Genomic DNA, 23,150 nt, shown 5'->3' with positions numbered 1-23,150 from the left:
ACACCGGTTCTGCAGCTTGCCACCAGGCCATGCATGCCCCTTATCTTGCTGCGTTGCTCACCACGGCAGCAATGGCTGCCCCTGGTTATTCAGGTGCATCTTATTTCTTAAACATTGTAATGTGTGCAAAAACTTCTAGATTCGAAAAATGTGAACAATTTTTTTCAAAAATATCCAGTAACATGATGCTTAAGACACTTTAAGTCAAATCAAGTTAATATTTATTTAGATACAAAATATGCTCCAAAAATATAGTAATACAAATAAAATATGAGTAATAACAACAACGACAATGACGATGACGATGACGATGACGATGACAATGATGATGATGATGATGATGATGATGATGATGATGATGATGATGATGTTATATTAGAAGAATAAATTATAGCATAAGAAGATATTGGCTATATAGTAGAATTATTCATCTCAATCAGCCATTCACCCCAAGATGGAATTTGGCAAGAATTTTGCTTAACGCACTTGTTTCAGATAATTTAACTTTATAACGTGACACTCCATAAAGCTCTTGGTAGCTTGTAACATGTTAAATACTTACGGTTTGTACTGGGCCATCCGCATCTCTTCAAGGAAACTGTGTCCTACAGCCAATTCATTGTGAAAACTCTAAAAACTTTTCTCTGTCACTCAATACTACTTCATTTATTAAAACTTTCTCTGTTAACCTCTTTGACTTCAGTTTAAATTGTATAGTAGCCATTTAAACATTGACCTCATTTATCTTACATAAGTTATGGAATCGTTCTTTATGGAGTGGACTAGTGGTGTAGCGCCAAGGGGGCAGGGGCACCAGGCATGTGCCGGTGTGGGGGCATGGAGGGGGCATGCCAGGTGTGTGCCGGGGCATTCTGGAGTGGGTTGGGGCGTGACAGGGGTGCAGGATACATGCCCCGGGCGCAGTTCCCCCTCACTCCAGCCCTGGAGTGGACCCTACCAGCTTTTCCATTTGATATAACCTGATCATCCTCCTCACTGCAGCTCCTGCCTACATTATTTTTATCTATGTGGTTTTGGTTCATATGGGTTCCATAATCCCAAGTATACCTTTTATTGGTTAAAAAGGAGCCTTCCTCCTCCTTTCACCTTAAGAAAACTGATAGGATCCTATGTAGTTTACAAACTTGGCTATACAATTTACAAGTAAAGCTGTGCCACAAATATTTCTTCACATCAGTGATAGAAGGAGTTTGGTCTTTTTTTCACTTTGAAAAGGTGTTCCCTAATTTTTTTTTTATGTAGTTGCTCAAAGCATCTAATTTATCCTGTCTTGCTGGCTATGCTAAATCTTCTTTTTATATATATAAAGATTTTATAAATATGTTGCATATGTTGATTTTTCAAATCCTTTCTTGTGTGCCTTCTTCTGCTAGTCAATTGTTTTATTGAGTTCTTTCTACTGATGGTTTAATTTGGTTTGTAACTGTTTGAATTTGCTGTATCAGTGTTTCTGAGAGTTTGTCCATTCCCTCTGGGACATTCTATTCATCATTATATTTTCTTATTTCTTAGGTGTACCTGTGATGCCATTATTGTCTTTCTATTATATTTCCATATACTAATCTATAAACTAAATACTCAACAATATTCAAAAAATATCTTATACCATCAATTTTATCATCTCTTCCATATACAATAATTCAATTATTTAACCTGCTATTAGGGGGAAACTGTGTTCTTGGACTTCACATTTAAAGCTGAACAACCCTGTAAAATAACAGCTCTGATTGGGCAAACAAAACAATACAGCTCCCCCAACATGCTTTATTCCTATTTGTCTAGGAGAAATGCCTAATCCCCGCTTTTTCCTGTTGTTCTGAAAACCTCCAAATGTGGGGGGGAAGACAACTTTGACACTTTTAACTTCAATGATATGGCAGTCTTCAATAATTAAAAACTCTCTGAATAATTAAAAAAGAGGTCAGAATACCTGACTGCATGGGCGGGGGGGGGGGGGGGGCGTAGATTCTTTGGTGTATATTTGGCTAAAAACATATCCAAAAAATACTGGTATGGTATCTTTGGGGTATTTTTCAGATTTGATATACCAAATGCACATCCCTGCAGTCTTTACAAATCTGTTTGGGCAGAAAATCAGAAATATGTTGATTCTCTCAGCAGTCTCTGGTTAGTGCTCACTGCTAGAACTATGCAGTTCTTCACAATTTATTTTGTGTTTTGTTTTTATATCTCCCTTCTTTCATTCCAATTGCTCACCATATTCCCCATGTCTCTTTATATTTCCTCTTGTTAGTGCCTATAAAGTGAAATCCCTAGATGTTTTTTCAAAAGGGCAAATCATTATATTTCTGCCAGAGCATTCAATAACTGCCATCTTCTTTTGCCTTTTCATGCTCATTTTACACCTTTCCCATTAAACTTTTTTTCCTGTTGACTTTACTTCAAACTTAAAATGCCAAATGGCTGTTTTAAATTAAAATGAAAGGCTATTTTCAATTTTTTTATTTTGTTATGTCAAGCAGGTTTATTTAGGGTTGACGGGGGCAGAGATACCCAACAGTAACAAAATTAATGAAACATAGGCTGTTTCGGCACAGCCAACGGCAGCGGCATCTCACCAGCTTAAATGAAGCCGGTGGGGTGTCGGTACTGCTCGCACGGTCCCGCGAAGGCAGCCCCAGTGCTGCCGCTGCCCACAGGTGTGGCTTTGCATGAAGCCACCCAGGGTGTGTGCAAAGCACTTACCTTGCCATCTTGTTCAGCTCCAAGCAGCTGCACAGACATGCCCACGCTGTCCTCTGACCACCGTGGGTCAGAGGGCAGTGTGGGCGTGTCTTTGCAGCTGCCCGGAGCTGAACAGGATGGCAAGATAAGTGCCTTGCACACACCAGAGTGGCTGAAAGTGGCGCCCTCATGCCAGTGCTGTTCACACAGCATTGGCCCGAAGGCGCCGCTTTGCAAAAACCGCGCTTGTTTAGCGAGGTTTAAAGCGGCATCTTTGTGCCGCTCCGGTGTGGCCAGAATAGTGAACAGCATCCTAGGGATGGCATTTTTTCCATCCCTAGGACGCTGTTATTTGGCCGTGCGGAAACGGCCTTAAATTAGGAATCTGTTGGAACTATTTATGACAGAACAATTCAGCCAACTTAAAACACAGTCTTTACAACAATATCTAAAATCTCTTTTCCTTTATGTAAGGGACTGAGAGGAAGCAAATAAAAGGCCTGAACAAGAGACAGGTGTGTGTGGGGGGGGGGGGGGCGGGACTGGCTGACAGTAGCCAGGAATGTTTCTATGATCTAGAGGGATCAGACCTCCCTAGGAAATGGCCTTACTGGCCCAAAATATGGCCAACCAAATTACTTTCAAAAGTGGTTGCTGCCTTTGGGCTTGCAGTAAAGGTAAAGTGGCCAAGGGCATCAGTGAGAAGATATGGCAGTACCCTTAGGTTTTAGGATTTAGGTTAAAGATAGTGGGGGTGATGTGTGGGGACCGAAACTATGAGTCTCTCCAGAGAGGATCCCTGCATATTCCAAGCCAACCTGAGCACCCAGCAGAAAAGAGACTCCAGGTGCTCAATCACTCTTGCCAAGAGCAGTACAAGCCAGGGTGTGGCTGGAAGGGTGGAAGGCGAGCTTGCAATTGCTTGACTGGCAGAATGACATAGCTCTAGGCAAGCCTTCACATTCCTCACACACATGTACAGCTGAGCCACCACCTGCTGTGTCTCAGCAGTACCTGAGACCACCAAGAGGTGGCAAGCAGAGTTTGCCCTAGGCAGCGGCAACAGCTCAGCAAGGCTCTGAGGAGAGAAGGGGTATCACCAGCAAGCCAAAGGAAGGATCTGGCCCAAGCTCCTCCTTTGGCTCTTCACCTCAGAGGTGTGGGCTCTTTCTGCAGGACTTCTCTGCTGCCCACCCAGTCTTCAATACTTGTCAGCACTGCAGCAGCAGAGTTGGATCTGATGTGGCCCTCAGGCAGTAGTTTGGAGACCCTTGTCCTACTTCAACACTCTAACCACCATACCATAGGTACATGACCATTCCATGTTGATTTCTGATTATTGGTGCACATTTATAATCAGAATGATTTGAAAGTTGATATCGGTTCTCTTTATAACCTACAACTATCTATCTACTTGGCTACCTGTTTGAGAGTAATCCCCATTGAATGTAGGTTACTTCTGAATAAACATGCAAAGGACCGGTTTGTAAGAACCATTCACTATTAATTGTTATCTATTGTGTACAGTTCCTGCCAAGGACCAATGAATATTTAGTTATGCTGTAAAATCAACTATAACTGTGTCGTACTACCCTATTTTGTCTAGTGTTTGATATTACGAAATAACCCATTCAATGAAATATAATGTTTTGGAAAATAGAAGGTTTGCCTCTCAGTTTCAGGCTACAAACTGTTGTTCTTTTTTGGAATTAGAATTCTTTTTCTAAATACTTTAACATTATTGACAGGTATGACCCATCTTTCACACAGACTTATGAATCAAGCATAGGTAACATTCTCTGTTGTAAAGAACAGTCACATGCATTATTAATAAATGGCTCAGCTGTCAGAAGTGAAAATCTTATACTGGGGATTAATGCTTGCTCAAAATAATTGCTAGCTCTCTGTGGTTAAGTTGTAATACAGAAGGTTTATTGCTAAACAGGTGAGAGAAACCTCAATATGCATGGACATGAGCAATAGTCAAAAGATATGAAAGAGAAATCACAGCTTGTGGTGTATGACTCAACCTAACTTTCTCTCTGATAAACAATCTTTGCAAGTTTTTGCATTGCTTCAAAAGCTTGCAAAACTTACTTGACCAAAGCGCAGGGACAAAATTGTGTGTGCATGTTGGTTATGGTGGATTCAGCTTCATAACAATGGACCAGCAGTTGTTATTGCCTCAGGGAATACTCATTGCCTCAGTGTTGAAGGACCGCTTTCCTGTTGCCTAGGCAACTAAAACAGTGCCTTTTCTACCATCATGCTTTCTAGCATGCCTCTGTGCAGTTTGAATTTGCCAGCCCAACCTCCAGAAGACTCAGAAATACTGGCTGTGCTAGCCTTATTGTAGACCCAGAGCTACAGTTGAGAAATTAGATACACACACACCATTTGCTTACTTGTCACTTGTCCTCATTCTGCCTGTATGCAGTAATCTGAAGCAGTAGGGTAAGGGAACCAGCTGAGGGTGAATTTTTCGAGGATATTGCAGAGGACTAGGCAGCCTTAGTAATTGATTGCCACAGGGAAGCACAGAAGTCTTGGCAGACTAGGCAGCAGTAAGTTCCTCCTATCTTCAGTCCACATAGAAGTCTAGGGAAGGAGGGTCAGTTTGTGCATTTCTATCTATACTCATATGGTATGCCCTTTAACCTAAAGGAAGAAGTTGACCTGCCTGAACAGAGCTGGCAGCTGATGCCAGAGAGTGAACAGGCTGCCAGGGAACACAGGGGGCAGGTATCCAATGTAGTCTACACCAAGCTGGCAACTGGAGCCCAGGCTTCCAGGCTGAGGAGCCTTGCCCTGCTGCAAGATGGGAGAGGAATGGAAAGAGGGAACGGATGCAGCTGCTGGTGGGTTAGGTGTGCCCCTCTGATGGAGGGGGGGTATGCACCAGTTGCCAATTCTCTGTTAATATAATGTCGCCATATTGATAGGAGCATTTGGAAAATGAGGAAGGAGCTGACAACATGAAAAGAGGAGCAAGGGGGAAAGCATGCAGAGCAGTGCAAGGGAGAGGGAAGGCTGGCTGTGGACAGAGGGAAGAAGTCTGGGGCAAATCTGTGCTCACTGGCAAATCGTTCCCACTCTGATGGCGAAGCAAAATTAAAATCATGCTACAAGTGGTTTTGCTTGTCACAGAGAGGGCTAAAAATGAAAGCAAGGCAAGAGGAAATACATCCATGCAAGAAATTTTCCCAGGGCAAACACTCGCCTTCACCACGCAGCAAACACCTTGTGTGCAGAGGCATAGCAAGGAGGGAACGCCCCCAGTACATCAGTACATCCTCTGCCCCCGCCACGCCCCCACAGGGGTGCACGCCCAGTGCATTGAACCCCCCTCCCCCTCGGAGCTATGCCTCTGCTTGTGTGCAATTGGCCAGAAATAATACAGTAAGGCAAAGTTTCTCTTCTGGGAGGTGTATATGATAGAAAGCCTTATCTGGGTATCTGTATTGTGCTTTTGTTTGTGACTGTGAACTTTAAAAACTGATAGTAATAAAGGAGGGAGCAGTGAATTGAAGTTCTGCATCATAAATTCAAAGTCAATCTGAATATTCTCTAGATATACAAAGGGTGTTTTTCTTTAAAAGAAAGGAGAGAGAGAATGAGAGTGAGAGAGAGAGAGAATGATTTATTCAGGAGTTTGTTGACTAACCTTCATTGATTCCTGCAGTTATCTGGATGGTGTTTTGATCAATTTGATTGTAAATGTGTACACTTAAGTGTGTACTTAAGAATCCATATTAATTCAGATCCAGAATTCAGGGAGGGACTGGTACCATTAGACTGATTTCTCAGAATTATCAATACCATTGTGGGATTTAATTGGATTGTGAACATGGCCTTTTCTCCTTTTTCCAGTGCAAACTTTGGAAGCAAAATAATTCATGCAACTTCTATAAAAATGTGCTCACTTATTTACAAGAGTCTGATTACAGAATATGTGTTTCCTCTGAACAGAATTTAATTTTTTTAAAAAAGTGCAATCACACACAGCTCAGTTTCTGTGCTAATGGTATGATCTGATGAACATTTTTCTGATTTGTGGAATTTCTGAGGGTCTATATAACCTTTCTTTACTTGCTATTATAGTTTAGCATCAAAAAAAATGCTCTGTGATTAAGTGAACTGACTGGGGAAGTCCTGAATACATGCTCTAATTTGTCTCTGTGACTAGGACAAGCAAAGAAAAATACTGCTTTCGTACCTCCTTGTGAATTTTCACAGACCAAATAAAATGTCAACATGATGAGCCCAGTAAAAGACTGCACTTCTGTAGTCTCAGAATAAGATGGGACAGTTTTGAAAGGACACAAATGCATCTGATCTTCCAAGCACAAAAGTTAAGTCCAAATAGCTTCTTCCAAAGACTCCCTCATTAACAGTGCAATGCTATTTTAGTCTAAGTCTATTGATTTCAGTGGGCTTAGCCTGGAATAGCTCTATAAGATTGCATTGTCCAAATTAATTGGACAGTCTGATGTAACCTTCAGTTTATTATAAGCTTATCAAATGGAATCTCTGGGGAGCATTATGCCCTGGTTCTCATCAGCAACGAAAAAACACTCCAAAATTTGGATGCGCAGTTTATTAATCCACCTGCCAGTTTACATTGTAAAGAAATTGAATGCAAAAAAAGTTCTTGAGACAAAAGACATTGAAGCCTTGTCATCTCATTCAATGTTTCAAAAGCTTAAGGATAATATAACCCCGTAAGTAAATTGTAAAGCTTTTTGTGAAGAATACATTCTCTTTTTGCATGCAGTGCGGCAGGTGGAGTGAGGAGCTGACATCACCACTGGAAATGCAGTCCGAGGCTTCATAGCTTGACAATATTACTCCCCCTTCCCTTTCTTGCCTCTGCTACATAAGTGTGTTCCTTGATTATTTTCCTTTTGCGCATTTTTGTTTTGCTTGTGATTGAAGTAGCATTGGTCAGGTATGGCTTTTATCAAGACTTCCAGGTGTGCTGCATTCTCCACTACCTTTGCAAGGTGTTTACAGGTTCTGCTGTGATAATTCAAGACCTATTAATTCTATGGAACTGAACTCCTGGGGACCAGTGAAACTAAGTTCAAATGTTGTACTACTGTATCCTATCAGTATGCTGATGCTTTCACATTCAAAGGGCCTGTACTCCATCTCTGCACAGACAAGGAGAAATTGGACCAAGTCCCATGGCTGTGTTTTTTTCAAGATGCAAGTCACAGGTTTGCAAAGCACAGGTTGGAACTTATTACTGCTGATCTTTGCAGAAATAATATAAATTCAACACCACAATTGCTCAAATTTGCTTTCTTTCATAATCCTGTGCTTTGTTTTCAGTATTGTGTGTAAAAATGCGTTGTGGCACATTTTATAGGTTCTTGTGTAGTTCTATAGATTATGAGGTTTTATAGATATACTCTTGTAGAAACAGTGCTGCTGTTACAGGTCATACATAGACACAGTTCTGTCAATTCCCACTTTGATGCATATCACAATACTTTAAATTTGGAATAAGTTCTTTGGTATATCACCCCTTCTTAGAATATGCCTTGTTTGACTCCCTGAGATTATACAGGTTTAAAACTGTATGACCAGTGACCTTTTGTAAGAATGGGCTTCTTTTTTCTTCCCCAGGTCACAGTCTTGGCTCAATGAAGGTGTCTCGGGCACAGACATTTCCCAGCTACAGTTCGGAACAGAGTGAGGAGCATGAGCAACGCCTCTCACTGTCTAGCAGCTATGGATTCAGCTACAGCTCAGGCCTCCTCCAATGACACACAGACAATGTTTGACTCGAGAGACAGACTAGTGTGGAACCTGCCTGTAGGGCCCAGGACCTGCTTGTCCCTTCCTCGACTTCCACTGACAAGAAATGGTAGTGAAAAAGAAGGGTGTGAGTCTCCAGGCTGGTGCTGGCGAAGGTGAAACCTTGGATCACTGCTTTCCCAAGGCAGAATCTTGGCGTTATTTATTTGAATTTTATACTGATTTTGTCCATGTTTTAGAAAAGGAAATGATTTCTCGCTGAAATCCTAAGGACGTGCAGATGAGGTTTCCGCATGCTCAAACGCTATCGGTTCTGGCAAGCAGAACGTGTGTTGGGGCGGGGAGGGGAAGGATAGCATAATATGTTGTTAGTGTGCAGATATTGCCAGTCAACTCTGTTGTCAAGTTTGCTCATCTCCAACAGAAGTCACCTTTACTCTAGGTACCAGCCCTCCAACTGGGTGATCATTACAGAAATGTTGCTCAATGAACAAAACCAAATTCAGGATGTACAGCTATCACCAGTTATGCACAATTCAGTCCCAATGTCTTAAATGGAATCTACGCATGACTAATCTTAGGACTGTAGCCTAATATTGCATCCGTGAAATGGAACTGGGGGCTCATCATCAGAGTCTCATGAACACGGTTAAAACATGTGATGGAGGAATCAATAAATATTTCAAGTGAGATGGCATGGCAGTGCTTAATAGCCCTTCAAAAATGGGTTGTGTTGTATATTAAGTCATTTACCTAAAATATTTCCCATACTGAATTTTTATGGCCAGATTCTGCTCTTAGCTATGTCCTTTCTGAACTTAATATTCCACAGTATCCCATTGTGGATAGGGATTATAGATATCAAGAGAAGACAGTAGAACAGTGCATTGTATGTCTTCCCATTGTAGATAATATTTTCAAAATGAAGACTGAACTTAGACATTTCTGATTTGTATACTGGGCTGGGATCACTGAGACAATACTGCTGGGTGGCAGCCTCATGAGCCACAGTTCTGTAGGGCCAGAAGCTTGCCTAGTAGAAATGAAACTAATTTTTAAGTTTCTGGTCTTATCAAAGTCTGTTAGCTAATAATGTAGACTGCTTCATCTCCTTGCCATCTTTTGTTTGGTTTCTGATTGCTTTCCCTGATATCCAGTTAAGCAACTGTCTGAATCATTAGTACAATCATGGATCAGTCAAGGTGGATTTCCCCATCCGTTTATTTTATTGCATGGTTGATTTTTTAAACAGCCCCTGTAGACTGGACAGCCATGTGGGACTCAGTTGTAAGTAGCCTTTTAAAAAAAATATTGAACTCCTAGTTAAATAAAAACAAAATCTAGTGGCAGCATAGAGACTGACAATATTTATTTCAATACAAGCAGTTGTGGATCATGGAGAGAGTCATAGCATTAGCTAGTTTAGTTTACTAGGCATAGACCAGCTATTACATGCAACCAGTTCTGTAAAAGCAGCAAAATTTGATCCGAAACAAATTAAAACAAAGAACATTGGATACCTTTATATCCTTTCCAATAGCAAAAGACACTGAAATATAAGAATAACATTATAAAACAATACGTATGGCCACATCCAAAAAGGGAGAGTGAATCTCCCTGTGAGAGCAGCACGTGGCTATGCCAGCAGATTTGCCTTCCCTGGCACATTTGCCCCAGTGGATGAGCAAATCTACTAGTGTACAGCTGCTCAGCTCTCCCCGGCAGTGAGCCATAGTGTCAAATGCCACGTCATTGTTCCAGCACCCCTGCCGCCATCAGGGGAGGATCTGGCAGCAAGTATGTCTAAAGTCACTGGAAAGGTGGTGTAAGTCTAATGAGCCCCATCAGAGCTCCTTGGTTGTGGGGAGGTTTTTTGACTTTGGAAACCTCCCCATGCCACCAAGAAGCCTCTATGAGAGCAGTGGGGCAGAACAACCATGGCCGGCCGCCTGACTGCTTGGATGGGGCTGTTTACTCTACTTACATCTATATCAAAGTTGGAAAGTTTCACTATCAAATATGTCAGACTTTATGTACAGATTCACAGAACTTGGCAATTTGCATAGTAATCTGTAGGGGTTTTTGTCAGAAAGGAGCTTTTCTATCTGAGCAGCCCCATCCAAACAGCCAGGTGGTCGGCCTCAGCAGTGCCGCCCCGTTGCTCCAAGGGAGACTTCCTGGTGGCATGGGGAGGCTTGCAAAGAAAAAAAAGAAAAAAGTCTCCCTGCTGCTGAGAAGCCACTAAGGGGCTCTATGGGGCCTCCTCAGCAGCTTAAGTCTAAAGAAATTGCCACAAACATAAGGCAGCAAACGGCTAAAAGGAAACCAACTAAAGTTAGCTCCTCCCCTAGCCATGCCCCCAGACTACCCTCGCTGTGCCAGTGGCACAGCAAAGGGATGCTGTTGCAGCATCCTGTGCCATGTCTCACCACTGGGGAGGGCAGCAGCAACCATCCACCAGTAGTTTTACCCTTCTCCAAAGGTAAGTGTCCCGGGGAGGGCAAATCCAGCAGAACAGCCACACACTACTCCTTTGGAAAGACTCTAACATCCTCCTTTGGATGGAGCTGAAATTCACTCTGAACACCCATAGATTTTAGCAAGCAATGGACAAATAATCTTAGCACAAGTGTCATTGTAGAATGGGAAGCAGAAAAATGTTCCTGGCATTCTACTTACCCTAATGTGCAAGGGCACAGCTTCTCTGATTTAGGGACCCTTCCACATTTTCCCTCCAGAATTGCTGATGGCAATGCAGAATATCTTGGCTAGGGTAAATACCTTTCTAAAGTTGTTAATTTCTAGAGATGAAAGATAGGCAGCCAGCACAAGGATTTATCTTGTCTTTATTGGGAACATAAAGGCAGTAGATCTTGCATGATCAATCTGGCACTCACTATCTTTGTCTCTTGATGCATGTACCATTGGCTGCACAGATGAGAAGCAATCTTTACTTCAAAGTGAGGCTTCTCCATGTCTTTTTGTTTACATTTCCCAAAGTGTCTCTCGGCCAATCCACACACATCCACACACACAGAGAGACCTCCTCCTTGTTGTTTCCATGCAACCTCCATTTGGGGAGGTTGCCTGTCACCTTTTTGTTGTTGTTGTTGTTGTTGTTTTCTTTGGTCTAGTGTTATTTCACTAGACAAGCCCTGTCAATTTTACTAGGTTCACCACTCCAACAACAGACTGTCACCACTAACATTTTTTTTAATCCTTCTGATCATCCTGAAATGGTAGCCTGAAGAGTGGGCAGTATTGTGGTCTGGATGGGGGATGGCAGGGAAGAGGGAAAAAAACCTGAGGAAAGCTAAACACTTGGTGATCTCCTTCGCTTTTCCTGCAAAGGGAGATAAAAAGTTGCCCTTGAAGAGCTTTTGGAAACTGCAGCGATTTTCCGATCTGACAGTGGGGTGAGTGCTAAAGAGGAGAAAACATGTGCATATCTGAGAATCAACCCCTGATGTTGCCTTCTGACATTGGTATCCAGACACTTTACTGTGACCAAATGTGGAAGTCTCCTTAAGCCTCCAAGGCTAGAAGCAGCTGAATAGTCTATCCACCATGAATCTGTCTAATTTGCTTGTAGCTGATACTTCCTTTGACAGCAAATTCCACATTTTAATTACTTGTTGAATAAAGAAGTATTTCCTTTTGTCCATCCCAAATCTACTTCCCATTGACTTAATTGGGTGCTCCAAAATTCTATATTTGTTATTTTAGGAAAGGGAGAAAAAGTTCTCTATGTGTACTCTACCCTCTGCATAGTTTTTTAACTTCATAAACTGTCTTGTTTTCAATCTTCTTCTTCCTAATTATCCCCAACAGAGACATTGCCTTTTTCACTACGGCAATACACATTTTCACTGAGATGTCCACTATGACTCCAAGGTCTCTTTCCCCCTCATGCTCAGCAAGTTCAGACTTGGGGTGCCAAGCCTCCTGATATATTGGGAGACCTCTCAGTGTTTCTCTGCTTGGTCTGTTGTAGCAGGGAAGAAATGGGATGCATACCTGAAATCACTTCTATTTTTACCGTAGAATTTCTTTAAAATTTCCTTCTTTGAATCCCTGTCATTCATAGGATCTAACACATGGTTCTTTTTGCTATCTTCTCAGAATGTCAAATATTGATGTCATTCTGGCTCTAACTGGCCCCACATCTCTTCTCCTGTGATTGTACCCATTGGCTTTGATTCCCCTTTCCTCCACATAAATAGCGGATTATAAACTGGAGAACCAGATTAGATTCCCCTCTCCTTCACAAGCAACCTTCTTGATGACCTTGGACCAATCACTGTTCTGGCAGAACTTTATCAGCCCCATCTACTTTACAAGGTACCTGATGTGGGGGGAAGATGATTGCAAGCTGCTTTGAGACTCCTTTTGATAGAGAAAAGTAGGGTATACAAAAAAACAACCAATTAAAAAGAGATCATCTACTGCTCTTTTTCACAAATTAGTTCCATGTTGAATTTGTATGCAAGGTGGCTGTATGCATACGCACAAAATAGTTGTTGTTGTTGTTGTTGTTATTTATATTTGATAGACCGCCCAATTCCTAAAGGGTAGTACACAACAAAAATCCAGATACAATACAGCAATAAAATTAAATACAAATTATAAATATAAAAATTAAAATTCCTTATAATCACAGGCAGCAGCATAATAAAACCACATTAATTAATTAATTAATTAACCAAGTCAATTTAAAATTGAATTAAATTGAAGTGATGGCGTCCGATCCTAAGACAGGGGGCGGGGAGGCAGCAATGCCAAGTTGGTACAAGTATAATACAAAGGCAAGATGGTACAAGTATAACACAAAGGCAATGCCAGAGATGGTATACAAATGCAGTACCGGGCATCAGGAGGGGGCAGGCAATTCGTGGCCGGCCTCTCCAAAAGCCTGGTGGAACAACTTAGTTTTACAGGCCCTGCAGAACTCACCAAGGTTCAGCAGGGCCCTAACAGCTGGTAAATGAGTGTTCCCTAACAGCTGGTAAATGAGCAGGGGCCAGGGCTGTAAAAGCCCTGGCCCCGGGTAGAGGCCAGCCGCATCATTGAGGGGTGAGGGACTACCAGCAGGTTTGCCTCTGCAGAACGCAGAGGCCTACTAGGGACATATGGGGCAAGACGGTCATGAAGTTAAGCATAAACTGAGGGAATTGAATCCTCAGTGCACATGCACTGAAGATGCAATTTATATAGTACAGTGGAAGCTGCAAGGTAATTGTAAAGGCTGTATCTTTGATCTTGTACAGAATGTGACCCTTCTCAATCTCAAATTACAGTTCAAGATGTAACTCAGAAATGTTGTTTTCAAGCAGGCTCCAGCTACTACTCAATGACAGTGTTTTTTCCTCAATTAAAGTATGTATTAACAGCCCATTGAAATGAAAATAAGACACATCAGAAATGAATAAATAGACAGCCAGACACCATGAAGGAAGCATAAGGGTCTATGTGTAGAAGAATTTTTTCTGTTCTCTCTAGTCTGGCTTCCTTTAATGTCATTCTAATGAATGTGTAGCAAACAATTCTCATAAAATATCTGAAATGCTAAGGAAGAAAATTTACTGTGAGAAGGTGGGACATTCATGTTCCTCAGCTTGGTTAGCAGGAGAATTTCCTGTGATTCATTGTCTGGGCAGTATAGGAAATGACAAAAGGAACAGAGTCAGAGTCCCTCCTCAACGTCATATTGTTGACAACTCCTGGTTGGGAAATTCCTGGAGATTGGGGGATGACAGAAAGTGGGAGGAAGGAAAATACCTCAGTAGGTTGTAATGTCATACACTCCTCCCTATAAAGCTGCTATTTTGGCCATGGGTGCTTATCTCTGTAGACTGGAGACCAGTTGTAATTCCAGGATACTACCTGGAAGTTGGTAACCCTGCCAACATGAGGCAGAATTTTTGCAGTGACAATTTGAAGAATGGAAGAAAAGATTTTTATAAATGGTGTGGAAGACATTTCTGCTCGGATTAAACATTTATTGCTACATTGAGAGGAGAAACGTTCCCTTCCCACCCCCCAGCCATTCTTGTAGTCCAACAGATTGCAGGCTTGTACACCTCAGTGAACAGCTGCTGAATGAAACAAGCTTGGGATCTGATGGAATTAATCATACCGCTTGCCTGTCACTTATTTTTCCTTTATCTCACTCACCATGTTTCCACTGCTGGAGAGAACCACTTCCTTTGCAGAGCAATGATGAGAAACCTACTGCCACCAGACACAATTACTGTTGCATATTGCTGTCAGTATGCAGATGGGCAGCTTTTGGGGCTGTGCTCAGTGGTAGTTGTCAGTTTGAATACAGAATCACATTAATGTGGAAAGACTTTCTTCAAAAAATATGCCATATAAGAGAACAGATTGTCTAGTGGCTTCAAATCTTAACAATACCAAGCAAAATGTTATACCAGGTGAAAGAATTTCACTCTATTTTCACTAGAAAAAAATGCTACAACAACTAGGAAAAAAGACAGGCTGTGTATTGATTTAGGGCAATTGGGTATAATTTCTGAGGTAGCTAGATCAGCCTTATGTGAGTTGTAGAGGGATATAATGTAATGAGAATAATTCTCTGGAATGTGCTGACCCCAGCTGAGAAAAGTAGAAAATAGGGTGTGAGGGAGAAGTACTGTTGCATGTTCCCCAACAGCCACTTTGGGATAGGGCTTGCCACTGTGTACTTATCTGGCAACAAATTTTAAGTAAACCTATTAACCTTCCTCAAAGTTCCAGGGAACAACAAGCTTTGGGTTTCTTAACTTAGCTGACATAGAATAACCAGTACAATTAACTTTGTATCATGCATGTGAGTATTTGGCAATTCTCCCCTCCTTTTTTGTATTAATCTGCAAGTCTGCAGTAAAAGCAAAACATCCAGAAGAGTTATGTCCGAGATAATTTAGATAGCCACTCTTACTTGTAGTTTATGCAGATAGATAAGTTAACACAAGCATTACTTCTATTGATAGGTTAAATCCAAAGGATCAATGTAATGCACTTCTGTTTAGATAGATAAAAATAGAAAGGTTAATATACCTCTCGGGAGTTCCTAAATCCACAAAAGTGGCCTTTGACAGGAATTGGGGAGATGACAGCATTTTCCTCATTTCTTACCAGTGGCACAGTAAATTCTGTACCCAGAATTGACTTCATCTCTACACATCAATTTTAATGACTGAACAGTCTGGGGTTGGCAGGGTAGCTTTTCAAGCAATCAGTAGGGATGACTTGGATCCTCCATTAATTCTTCAGCTGCCCTGACCTTACAGTGATTTCATACGGGGCAAGCTCAGTGAAAAGTATGCAAATATCGGGGATAGAAAAAAGAGGTTGGGAAAGATTAGAAATGACATGAGACATTGCGTTTCATTTTAACAGGCAATGAAAGATCAGTTGGCTTTAGTGAAAAGCTTTAGTTTTTCTTCCCCCTTGACAGATGTATGCTTTTGGAAGGAATCAAATTCATATTTATTGAGCCCAGAGCTGGGAACATTGGTTATTTTAAGTGAATTAATTTGAACAGACATGTTTGGTGGTGTGTGTGTGCCCTGCAGTGCAAGTGGTAGCCAGTTGGTAGTGGAAGCACAATCAAATTCTCTCTCTTTCTGATGGGACCCCAGAAGGTTGCAGCATCGCACTCCACCATGGCCATTTTTGATTCCCAAACAAAAGTGTTCTAAACTCCTCAAAGGATATTTGCACCTTCCTGGTCCCTATTTCATGGCTACTTTTTCATATGCATTTATTTTTGCCATATTGTGGTAAGAGTAAGATGAAGAAGAGTCAGTTTTTATACCCCAATGTTTTCTACCTGTATGGAGTTTCAAAGGGGCTGAAAATCACGTGTCCTTCCCCTGCCCACAACAGACACCTTGTGAGGTATATGGGGCTAAAAGAGTTCAAAGAGAACTCAAGGTTACCCAGCAGACTTCATGTGCAGGAGTAGGGAAACAGACCCAGTTTACCAAATTAGTGTCCAACAATCATGTGGAGGAGTGGTAAATCAAACCTGGTTCTCCAGATAACATCCCACTACTCTTAACCACTACACCATGCTGTCAGTTAGAAATGATAGAATTGCTTGACTAACCTTGCTGAGGCTGTAACAGCATATTTTTGGTATCTGAATTCAGAGAAGAAGTTCATCAAGTGCCCAAATCCCCACCTTTAGCATGGTTTAAATAATTAGAAGAATGGCCTCTATCTCTGGTTACATGAAAGGCCTTATTCTTCAGGCTGTTCCCAGTTGCATCACAAATAGGAAACTGTAAGTGAAACACCCACAAGGGCTTGTGGAAAGCATCTAATTTTCCCCTCCACCACTATTTCTTCTTTCCCTTCACTAAAAGCCCCAATAACCTCTCTTTTTTTCTCTTTTCTTCTCCCTTTCCACCCACTCCCAACCTACCATTATCACCCCATCAAAATGTTCTCCCTTGGTAGCCTCTACCCAAGGGAAAAAGCTTTGGCTGAATTGCTCAGTGTCAATTGCCACACCAGAATCAGTTGTGCAGTATTGACTGCCAGGCCTAATTGTGTGGTGGGGAACCCTCAAGGATTTGTAGGGAGGCGCACCTCCAGTGGTGGGATTCAGCCTATTTGCACCAGTTTGGTAGAACCGGTATCTAATTTTTTGTATAATTCAGAGAACTGGTTGTAATCCCTCCACTGAGTCCTTTCGGAACCAGTTGTTAAATTATTTGAATCCCACCACTGCGCACCTCCCTTTCCCTTATACTCATCTCCCCGAACTTCTTCTTTCCACTTGGCAACCCCCATATTTTCACTTTTCTCTGCTTTTATATCTGTTTTGCTTGGTAATGTGGACACTAAAGTGACTTACATCATTCACCTCTATTTTATCATCTCAGTTATGTTAGGTTGAGAATGTGTGACTGATCCATGGCCACCCAGTGAACTTCTACAGCAGAATAGGGATTCTAACCTGGGACTCCCAGATCCTAGTCTAAAACCCTAACCATAGTATCTCACTAGGCTTTTGTGGGTGTCCAGACCCCAATTGCACATCTGTATGGGGCCTCAAGACTTGAAAGAGTCAGCCAGATGTTTGGGGCTGTCCCACATGAATCTTGGTTGGATGTTTGGGGCTGTCCCACATGACTTTTGGTTGTCTAGGTTGACACATGGACTGGCCAAAAAGAAGCTGCCCACAAATGACACCCACAGGGACAGGCTCAATAGAATTGCCACCTCCCCCCGCCTCCAGCAGGCAGCCAACAGTTCTTGTGGCTAGGAAGCCTCACTGGCCATAATGCCTTCCCTGCAGGCTAGAACACCACCATCAAGACTCTCCCCCCTCCCAGCCTGACTTACTCAAAAGAGATCAGCTGTGGGCTCTGAGAGTCTGCTAAGAGGGTCTGCTAAGAGTGGCTCACAACACCCTCTCCTCTCTGTGTGAAGACAGTGGTGTCCAGGGAACCAGGGCTCAGGAGCCCCAGCTGACATCCGGACTGCTGGCCCTGGCCCCACAGGAAAATGACCAAAAGTGGGAAAGAAGGACTGCTGTACTGGGTTCCCATGTCTCACTGGAAGAAGGCAGGATAATTGCCTAGAGAGGTAACAGAAAAAGGGATGAAAGGGAGAAAGTTTGATGCTAGAAGTCCTCTGCTAGACATAGCAATCTCAGTGGAAGAACCATTGCTAGGATTGCAGGAATTAGAGATAGGAAGAGACATTGTGGGGAAAGGAGAAGGGAGGGGCAGTGATTAAGGAAAGCACAGGAAAAGGGAATAAACATCTTGGCAAGGAGGTGGAGGTTCCCACTGGCATGCCCAGAGAGAGAAGAGCCAGGTGGAAGCATAGAAATGCAGATACTGATGGAGCTTGGCTCCAGCCATCAGGCGCTCACTAAGGCGAACCTACGGCTGACAACAGAAAGGGGTGACAGAGCACAGAAGACCAGGGCAGAGACTGTTGATGCTGACAGTGAGGTAGCCTGTTCTGTGTGAATCATGCTAGTCACGTGGTATCAAATTGCTTGTTGGTTTCTGCCAGTCCTGGCTCCAATGAGTCATCCCTCAAAGGCTAGAACAGGATACTTCCCCCTCCATCTGGCTTTTACTGACATAAATCAATGCTTGAAGGCTGACAGTACTGTTGTGGCTGCTCTACAAAGAGGACATTTGTTTCTTAAAGCTACAGGTGCTACTTGTATTATTTGGGGGGGAAACCCCACATTTTATTTTTATTTTTTAGATTACAGATTTTTCTACAAACCTAGAACATTTTCAAGTTTGTAGAAATATTTTTCTTGTCTGCTCCTGGGTCCAGTCCCTGGATTTAAGTATCTACAGATTTTGCCATGATAAGAATTAAATGCTAATGGTGTAAGAGGAGGGAGTGATTTTTAGTGATTTTAAAATGGCATTCAGCTGTTGTTTGTTGATGCTTTTTATGAATGAATGGTGCATTTACTATTGTTTCATGTTCTAGTTAATGGACATTAAATTCATTTCTCTTCTGGTCTGTGTGATGTATTGATCCAGTTTTCCCTGTGAACCAAAGCACTGAAAAAATTGAATTAAACCAGATTAAACAAACATCAAAATGTGCTGTATAATTTTTTCCCATTAATTGGAAAAAGTATGGAGCAGAAGAGACTTTGGGATATCTGATTTATAAAGAATGTGTGTTCAATTCAAAGGCAAAAGGCAAAATTCCCATGGTGCAGAGTCCCATGGTGCAGCTTGGTAAGCCGCACTACTGCAGTCAAAGCTCTGCTCACAACCTGAGTTCAATCCCAACAGAAGGTGGTTTCAGATAGCCAGCTCAAGGTTGACTCAGCCTTCCATCCTTCCGAGGTTGGTAAAATAAGTTTGCTGGGGGTAAAGTGTAGATGACTGGGGAAGGCAATGACAAACCACCCCATAAACTAAGTCTGCCACTATTCATTTTCACAAAAAGATGGCAAAAAATCTGTATCTTAATGTAGCAGAATGCTCCATGGGGGTCCTCATGCCTACCTAGTGCTTCTAGTTCTTCTAGGTAGGCGCTAGGACTACAAAGGTGGTCCTGGAAATGGTAGATTAAGATAAACATTTACTGTCATCTTTTTGTGGAAGAGAGTATAGTAAACACCATGATGGGACAACACCCTATGGGTCAGAAACTACTTAGTTTGGTGGTTCAGAGCCTAAATTGAAGGCCTGTTTTTAAGTGCTCTGTACAATCAACTGATTTATTTTAATTCATAGTAGTCTTTTCTGCATGGCACAAAAATAACATCCTGCTGGTATTTTTTAAAAAAATCCATTTTGGCATGGACACAAAAAGCGTTGCCAGAGAAAATGGATCCCCCCCCCCCCACTAGCTGACTGAAGCTTGTTGGTTTCATTTTGTTGTGCCCATGATTTTGTGCTGCTGCAGAGATTCTCCATTCCTGCCTCCATTTGCTGAAGGTTTCCCACAGAGATTTCCTCTGCTAACAGCTCATCCGCACACAATTTCACTGTAAAAAGTAGAATGAATTATTATAATGGTTAACAACAATTTGATGGCAAAAGTATTTCCCCATTGTGGTACAAAAATGCAGATGCTTGACATCTATCAATTTGTTTACTGTATAAAAGTCAGCACAATTACCTTATAGTGAACAGACAGAACTACCAAAAAGCTTATTCATTCTGGGCATAAGGAATGAGAATGTTTCTGATTTTGTGGATTGAATTGTAGCCACAGGATGCATCTCTGGTGACCAAGCATAGCCTCCCTACACTGTCAGCCTCTGAAGCCCTGAAAGTCAATGATGACATTTCATCAGCTAAATACTTGGCTGTAAAACAACTTGAAGGACACTGCTCAGTATCTCTCATTCAGCTAGGGCAAACCTGTTTTCAGACCTAGAGTACAGAGAAGCTCTGCTGCCATTTTCAAATTTCTGGTTAGCCAAAGTCTTTGCTTGATGTACATTATTTCCTTTTGAATACATATTACTCATTCATAGCTGGCCATGTGTACACATGTGTTTGCCAAATCTCTTCAATCCTGAATAAACTGAAAGGTAATTGAAGGGGGGAGGGGAGTCACATTAGTGATCATATGTAATCTATATTGTATAGTAATCATAATGAATCTCAGTACAGAGCTTCATATTCTTCAGGCTAACTCATTCACAAAGCTAACAAAATAATCACTCTCACATTTTTAATAAAGATTTTATTTTTATAGATATAAACAGAATTTTTTAAAAAATACCAGAACTATTACAATTATATCAAAGTACAAAAGAAATAATATACATATACATATACATATACATATACATATACATACATACATACATACATACATATATTGGTGTCCAACAATCATGTGGGAGGAGGGAATTCCAACCTGGTTCTCCAGATAACATCCCACTACTCTTAACCACTACACCATGCTGTCAGTTAGAAATGATAGAATTGCTTGACTAACCTTGCTGAGGCTGTAACAGCATATTTTTGGTATCTGAATTCAGAGAAGAAGTTCATCAAGTGCCCAAATCCCCACCTTTAGCATGGTTTAAATAATTAGAAGAATGGCCTCTATCTCTGGTTACATGAAAGGCCTTATTCTTCAGGCTGTCCCAAAATCACAAATGAGGAAACTGTAAAGTGGAAACACCCACAAGGGGCTTGTGTTAAGCATCTAATTTTCCCCTCCACCACTATTTCTTCTTTCCTCTCACTAAAAGCCCCAACAACTCTCTTTTTTTTCTCTTTTCTTCTCCCTTTCCACCCACTCCCAACCTACCATTATCACCCCATCAAAATGTTCTCCCTTGGTAGCCTCTACCCAAGGGAAAAAGCTTTGGCTGAATTGCTCAGTGTCAATTGCCACACCAGAATCAGTTGTGCAGTATTGACTGCCAGGCCTAATTGTGTGGTGGGGAACCCTCAAGGATTTGTAGGGAGGCGCACCTCCAGTGGTGGGATTCAGCCTATTTGCACCAGTTTGGTAGAACCGGTATCTAATTTTTTGTATAATTCAGAGAACTGGTTGTAATCCCTCCACTGAGATCCTTTTCGAACCAGTTATGCTAGAATTATTTGAATCCCACCACTGTGCGCACCTCCTCCCTTCCCCTTTATACCTATCATCTCCTCAACTTCTTTCTTTTCCACTTGGCAACCCCCAAGTTTTCACTTTTCTCTGCTTTTTATATCTGCTTTGCTTGGTAATGTGGACACCAAAGTGACTTACATCATTCACCCCTCATTTTTATCATCTCAGGTTATGTTAGGTTGAGAATGTGTGACTGATCCATGGCCACCCAGTGAACTTCTACAGCAGAATAGGATTCTAACCTGGGACTCCCCAGATCCTAGTCTGCTAAAAACCCTAACCATAGTGCATCTCACTAGGCTTTTTTAGGTGTCCAGACCCAATTGCACATCTGTATGGGGCCTCAAGACTTGAAAGAGTCAGCCAGATGTTTGGGGCTGTCCCACATGAATCTTGGTTGGATGTTTGGGGCTGTCCCACATGACTTTTGGTTGCTCCAGGATTGGACACATGGACTGGCCAAAAAGAAGCTGCCCACAAAATGACACCTACAGGGACAGGCTCAATAGAATTGCCACCTCCCCCGCCTCCAGCAGGCAGCCAACAGTTCTTGTGGTTAGGAAGCTCCTCACTGGCTACAAGCCTTCCCTGCAGGCTAGAACACTGACTATCGGGCTCTCCCTCCTCCAGCCCTGACTTACTCAAAAGAGATCAGCTGTGGGCTCTGAGAGTCTGCTAAGAGGGTCTGCTAAGAGTGGCCTCACAACACCCTCTCCTCTCTGTGTGGAAGACAGTGGTGTCCAGGGAACCAGGCTCCAAGGAGCCCCAGCTGACATCCGGACTGCTGGCCCTGGCCCCCCAGGAAAATGACCAAAAAGTGGGAAAAGAAGGGGACTGCTGTACTGGGTTCCCATGTGTGTCTCACTGGAAGCATACAGGCAGGATAATTCGCTTCTAGAGAGGTAACATAGCAGGGTGATGAAAGGGAGAAAGTTTGATGCTGGGGAAGTCCTCTGACTAGACATAGCAATCTCAGTGGAAGAACCATTGCTAGGATTGCAGGAATTAGAGATAGGAAGAGACATTGTGGGAAAGGAGAAGGGAGGGGCAGTGATTAAGGAAAGCACAGGAAAAGGGAATAAACATCTTGGCAAGGAGGTGGAGGTTCCCACTGGCATGCCCAGAGAGAGAGAGCCTGCGTGGTTATGAAATGCAGATACTGATGGAGCTTGGCTCCAGCCATCGAGGCTCACTAAAAGGCTTAACCACGGCTGGATAACAACAGAAAGGGGTGACAGAGCACAGAAGACCAGGGCAGAGACTGTTGATGCTGACAGTGAGGTAGCCTGTTCTGTGTGAATCATGCTAGTCACGTGGTATCAAATTGCTTGTTGGTTTCTGCCACAGTCCTGGCTCCAATGAGTCATCCCTCAAAGGCTAGAACAAGGATACCTCCATCTCGGCTTCTGGCTTTACTGACATAAATCAATGCTTGAAGGCTGACAGTACTGTTGTATTAGTTTCTACAAAGAGACATTTGTTTCCCCTTAAAGCCACAGGTGCTAATACTTGTATTATTTGGGGAAACCCCACATTTTATTCTTTATTTTTTAGATTATTAGGATTTTTTCTACAAACCTAGAACATTTTCAAGT

The 23,150-nt window shown here is 42.2% G+C and overlaps 1 protein-coding gene across 3 annotated transcripts in view; it reads left to right on the top strand.

The window, feature by feature from the left end:
• Positions 1-19,052, top strand: part of DOK6 (docking protein 6) — a 280,829-nt gene extending 261,777 nt beyond the window's left edge. The window contains exons 8-9 of one of the 3 annotated variants that reach the window (XR_007245411.1): positions 8,338-10,337; positions 10,663-19,052. Coding sequence is in view for 2 of the 3 variants with exons in the window: in XM_048507351.1 (XP_048363308.1) it covers positions 8,338-8,477 (140 nt within the window). In the remaining variant the exon portion in view is untranslated. Of the gene's footprint in view, positions 1-6,892; positions 6,982-8,337 lie in introns of those variants that run through there. The other 2 variants (XM_048507351.1, XM_048507353.1) reach the window with 2 other exon arrangements.
• The last annotated feature ends 4,098 nt before the right edge of the window (positions 19,053-23,150 follow it).

The sequence above is a fragment of the Sphaerodactylus townsendi genome, linkage group LG09, assembly GCF_021028975.2.
Source record: "Sphaerodactylus townsendi isolate TG3544 linkage group LG09, MPM_Stown_v2.3, whole genome shotgun sequence".
NCBI classification, from domain to species: Eukaryota; Metazoa; Chordata; class Lepidosauria; order Squamata; family Sphaerodactylidae; genus Sphaerodactylus; species Sphaerodactylus townsendi.
This window is presented reverse-complemented; position numbering and strand designations above follow the sequence as displayed.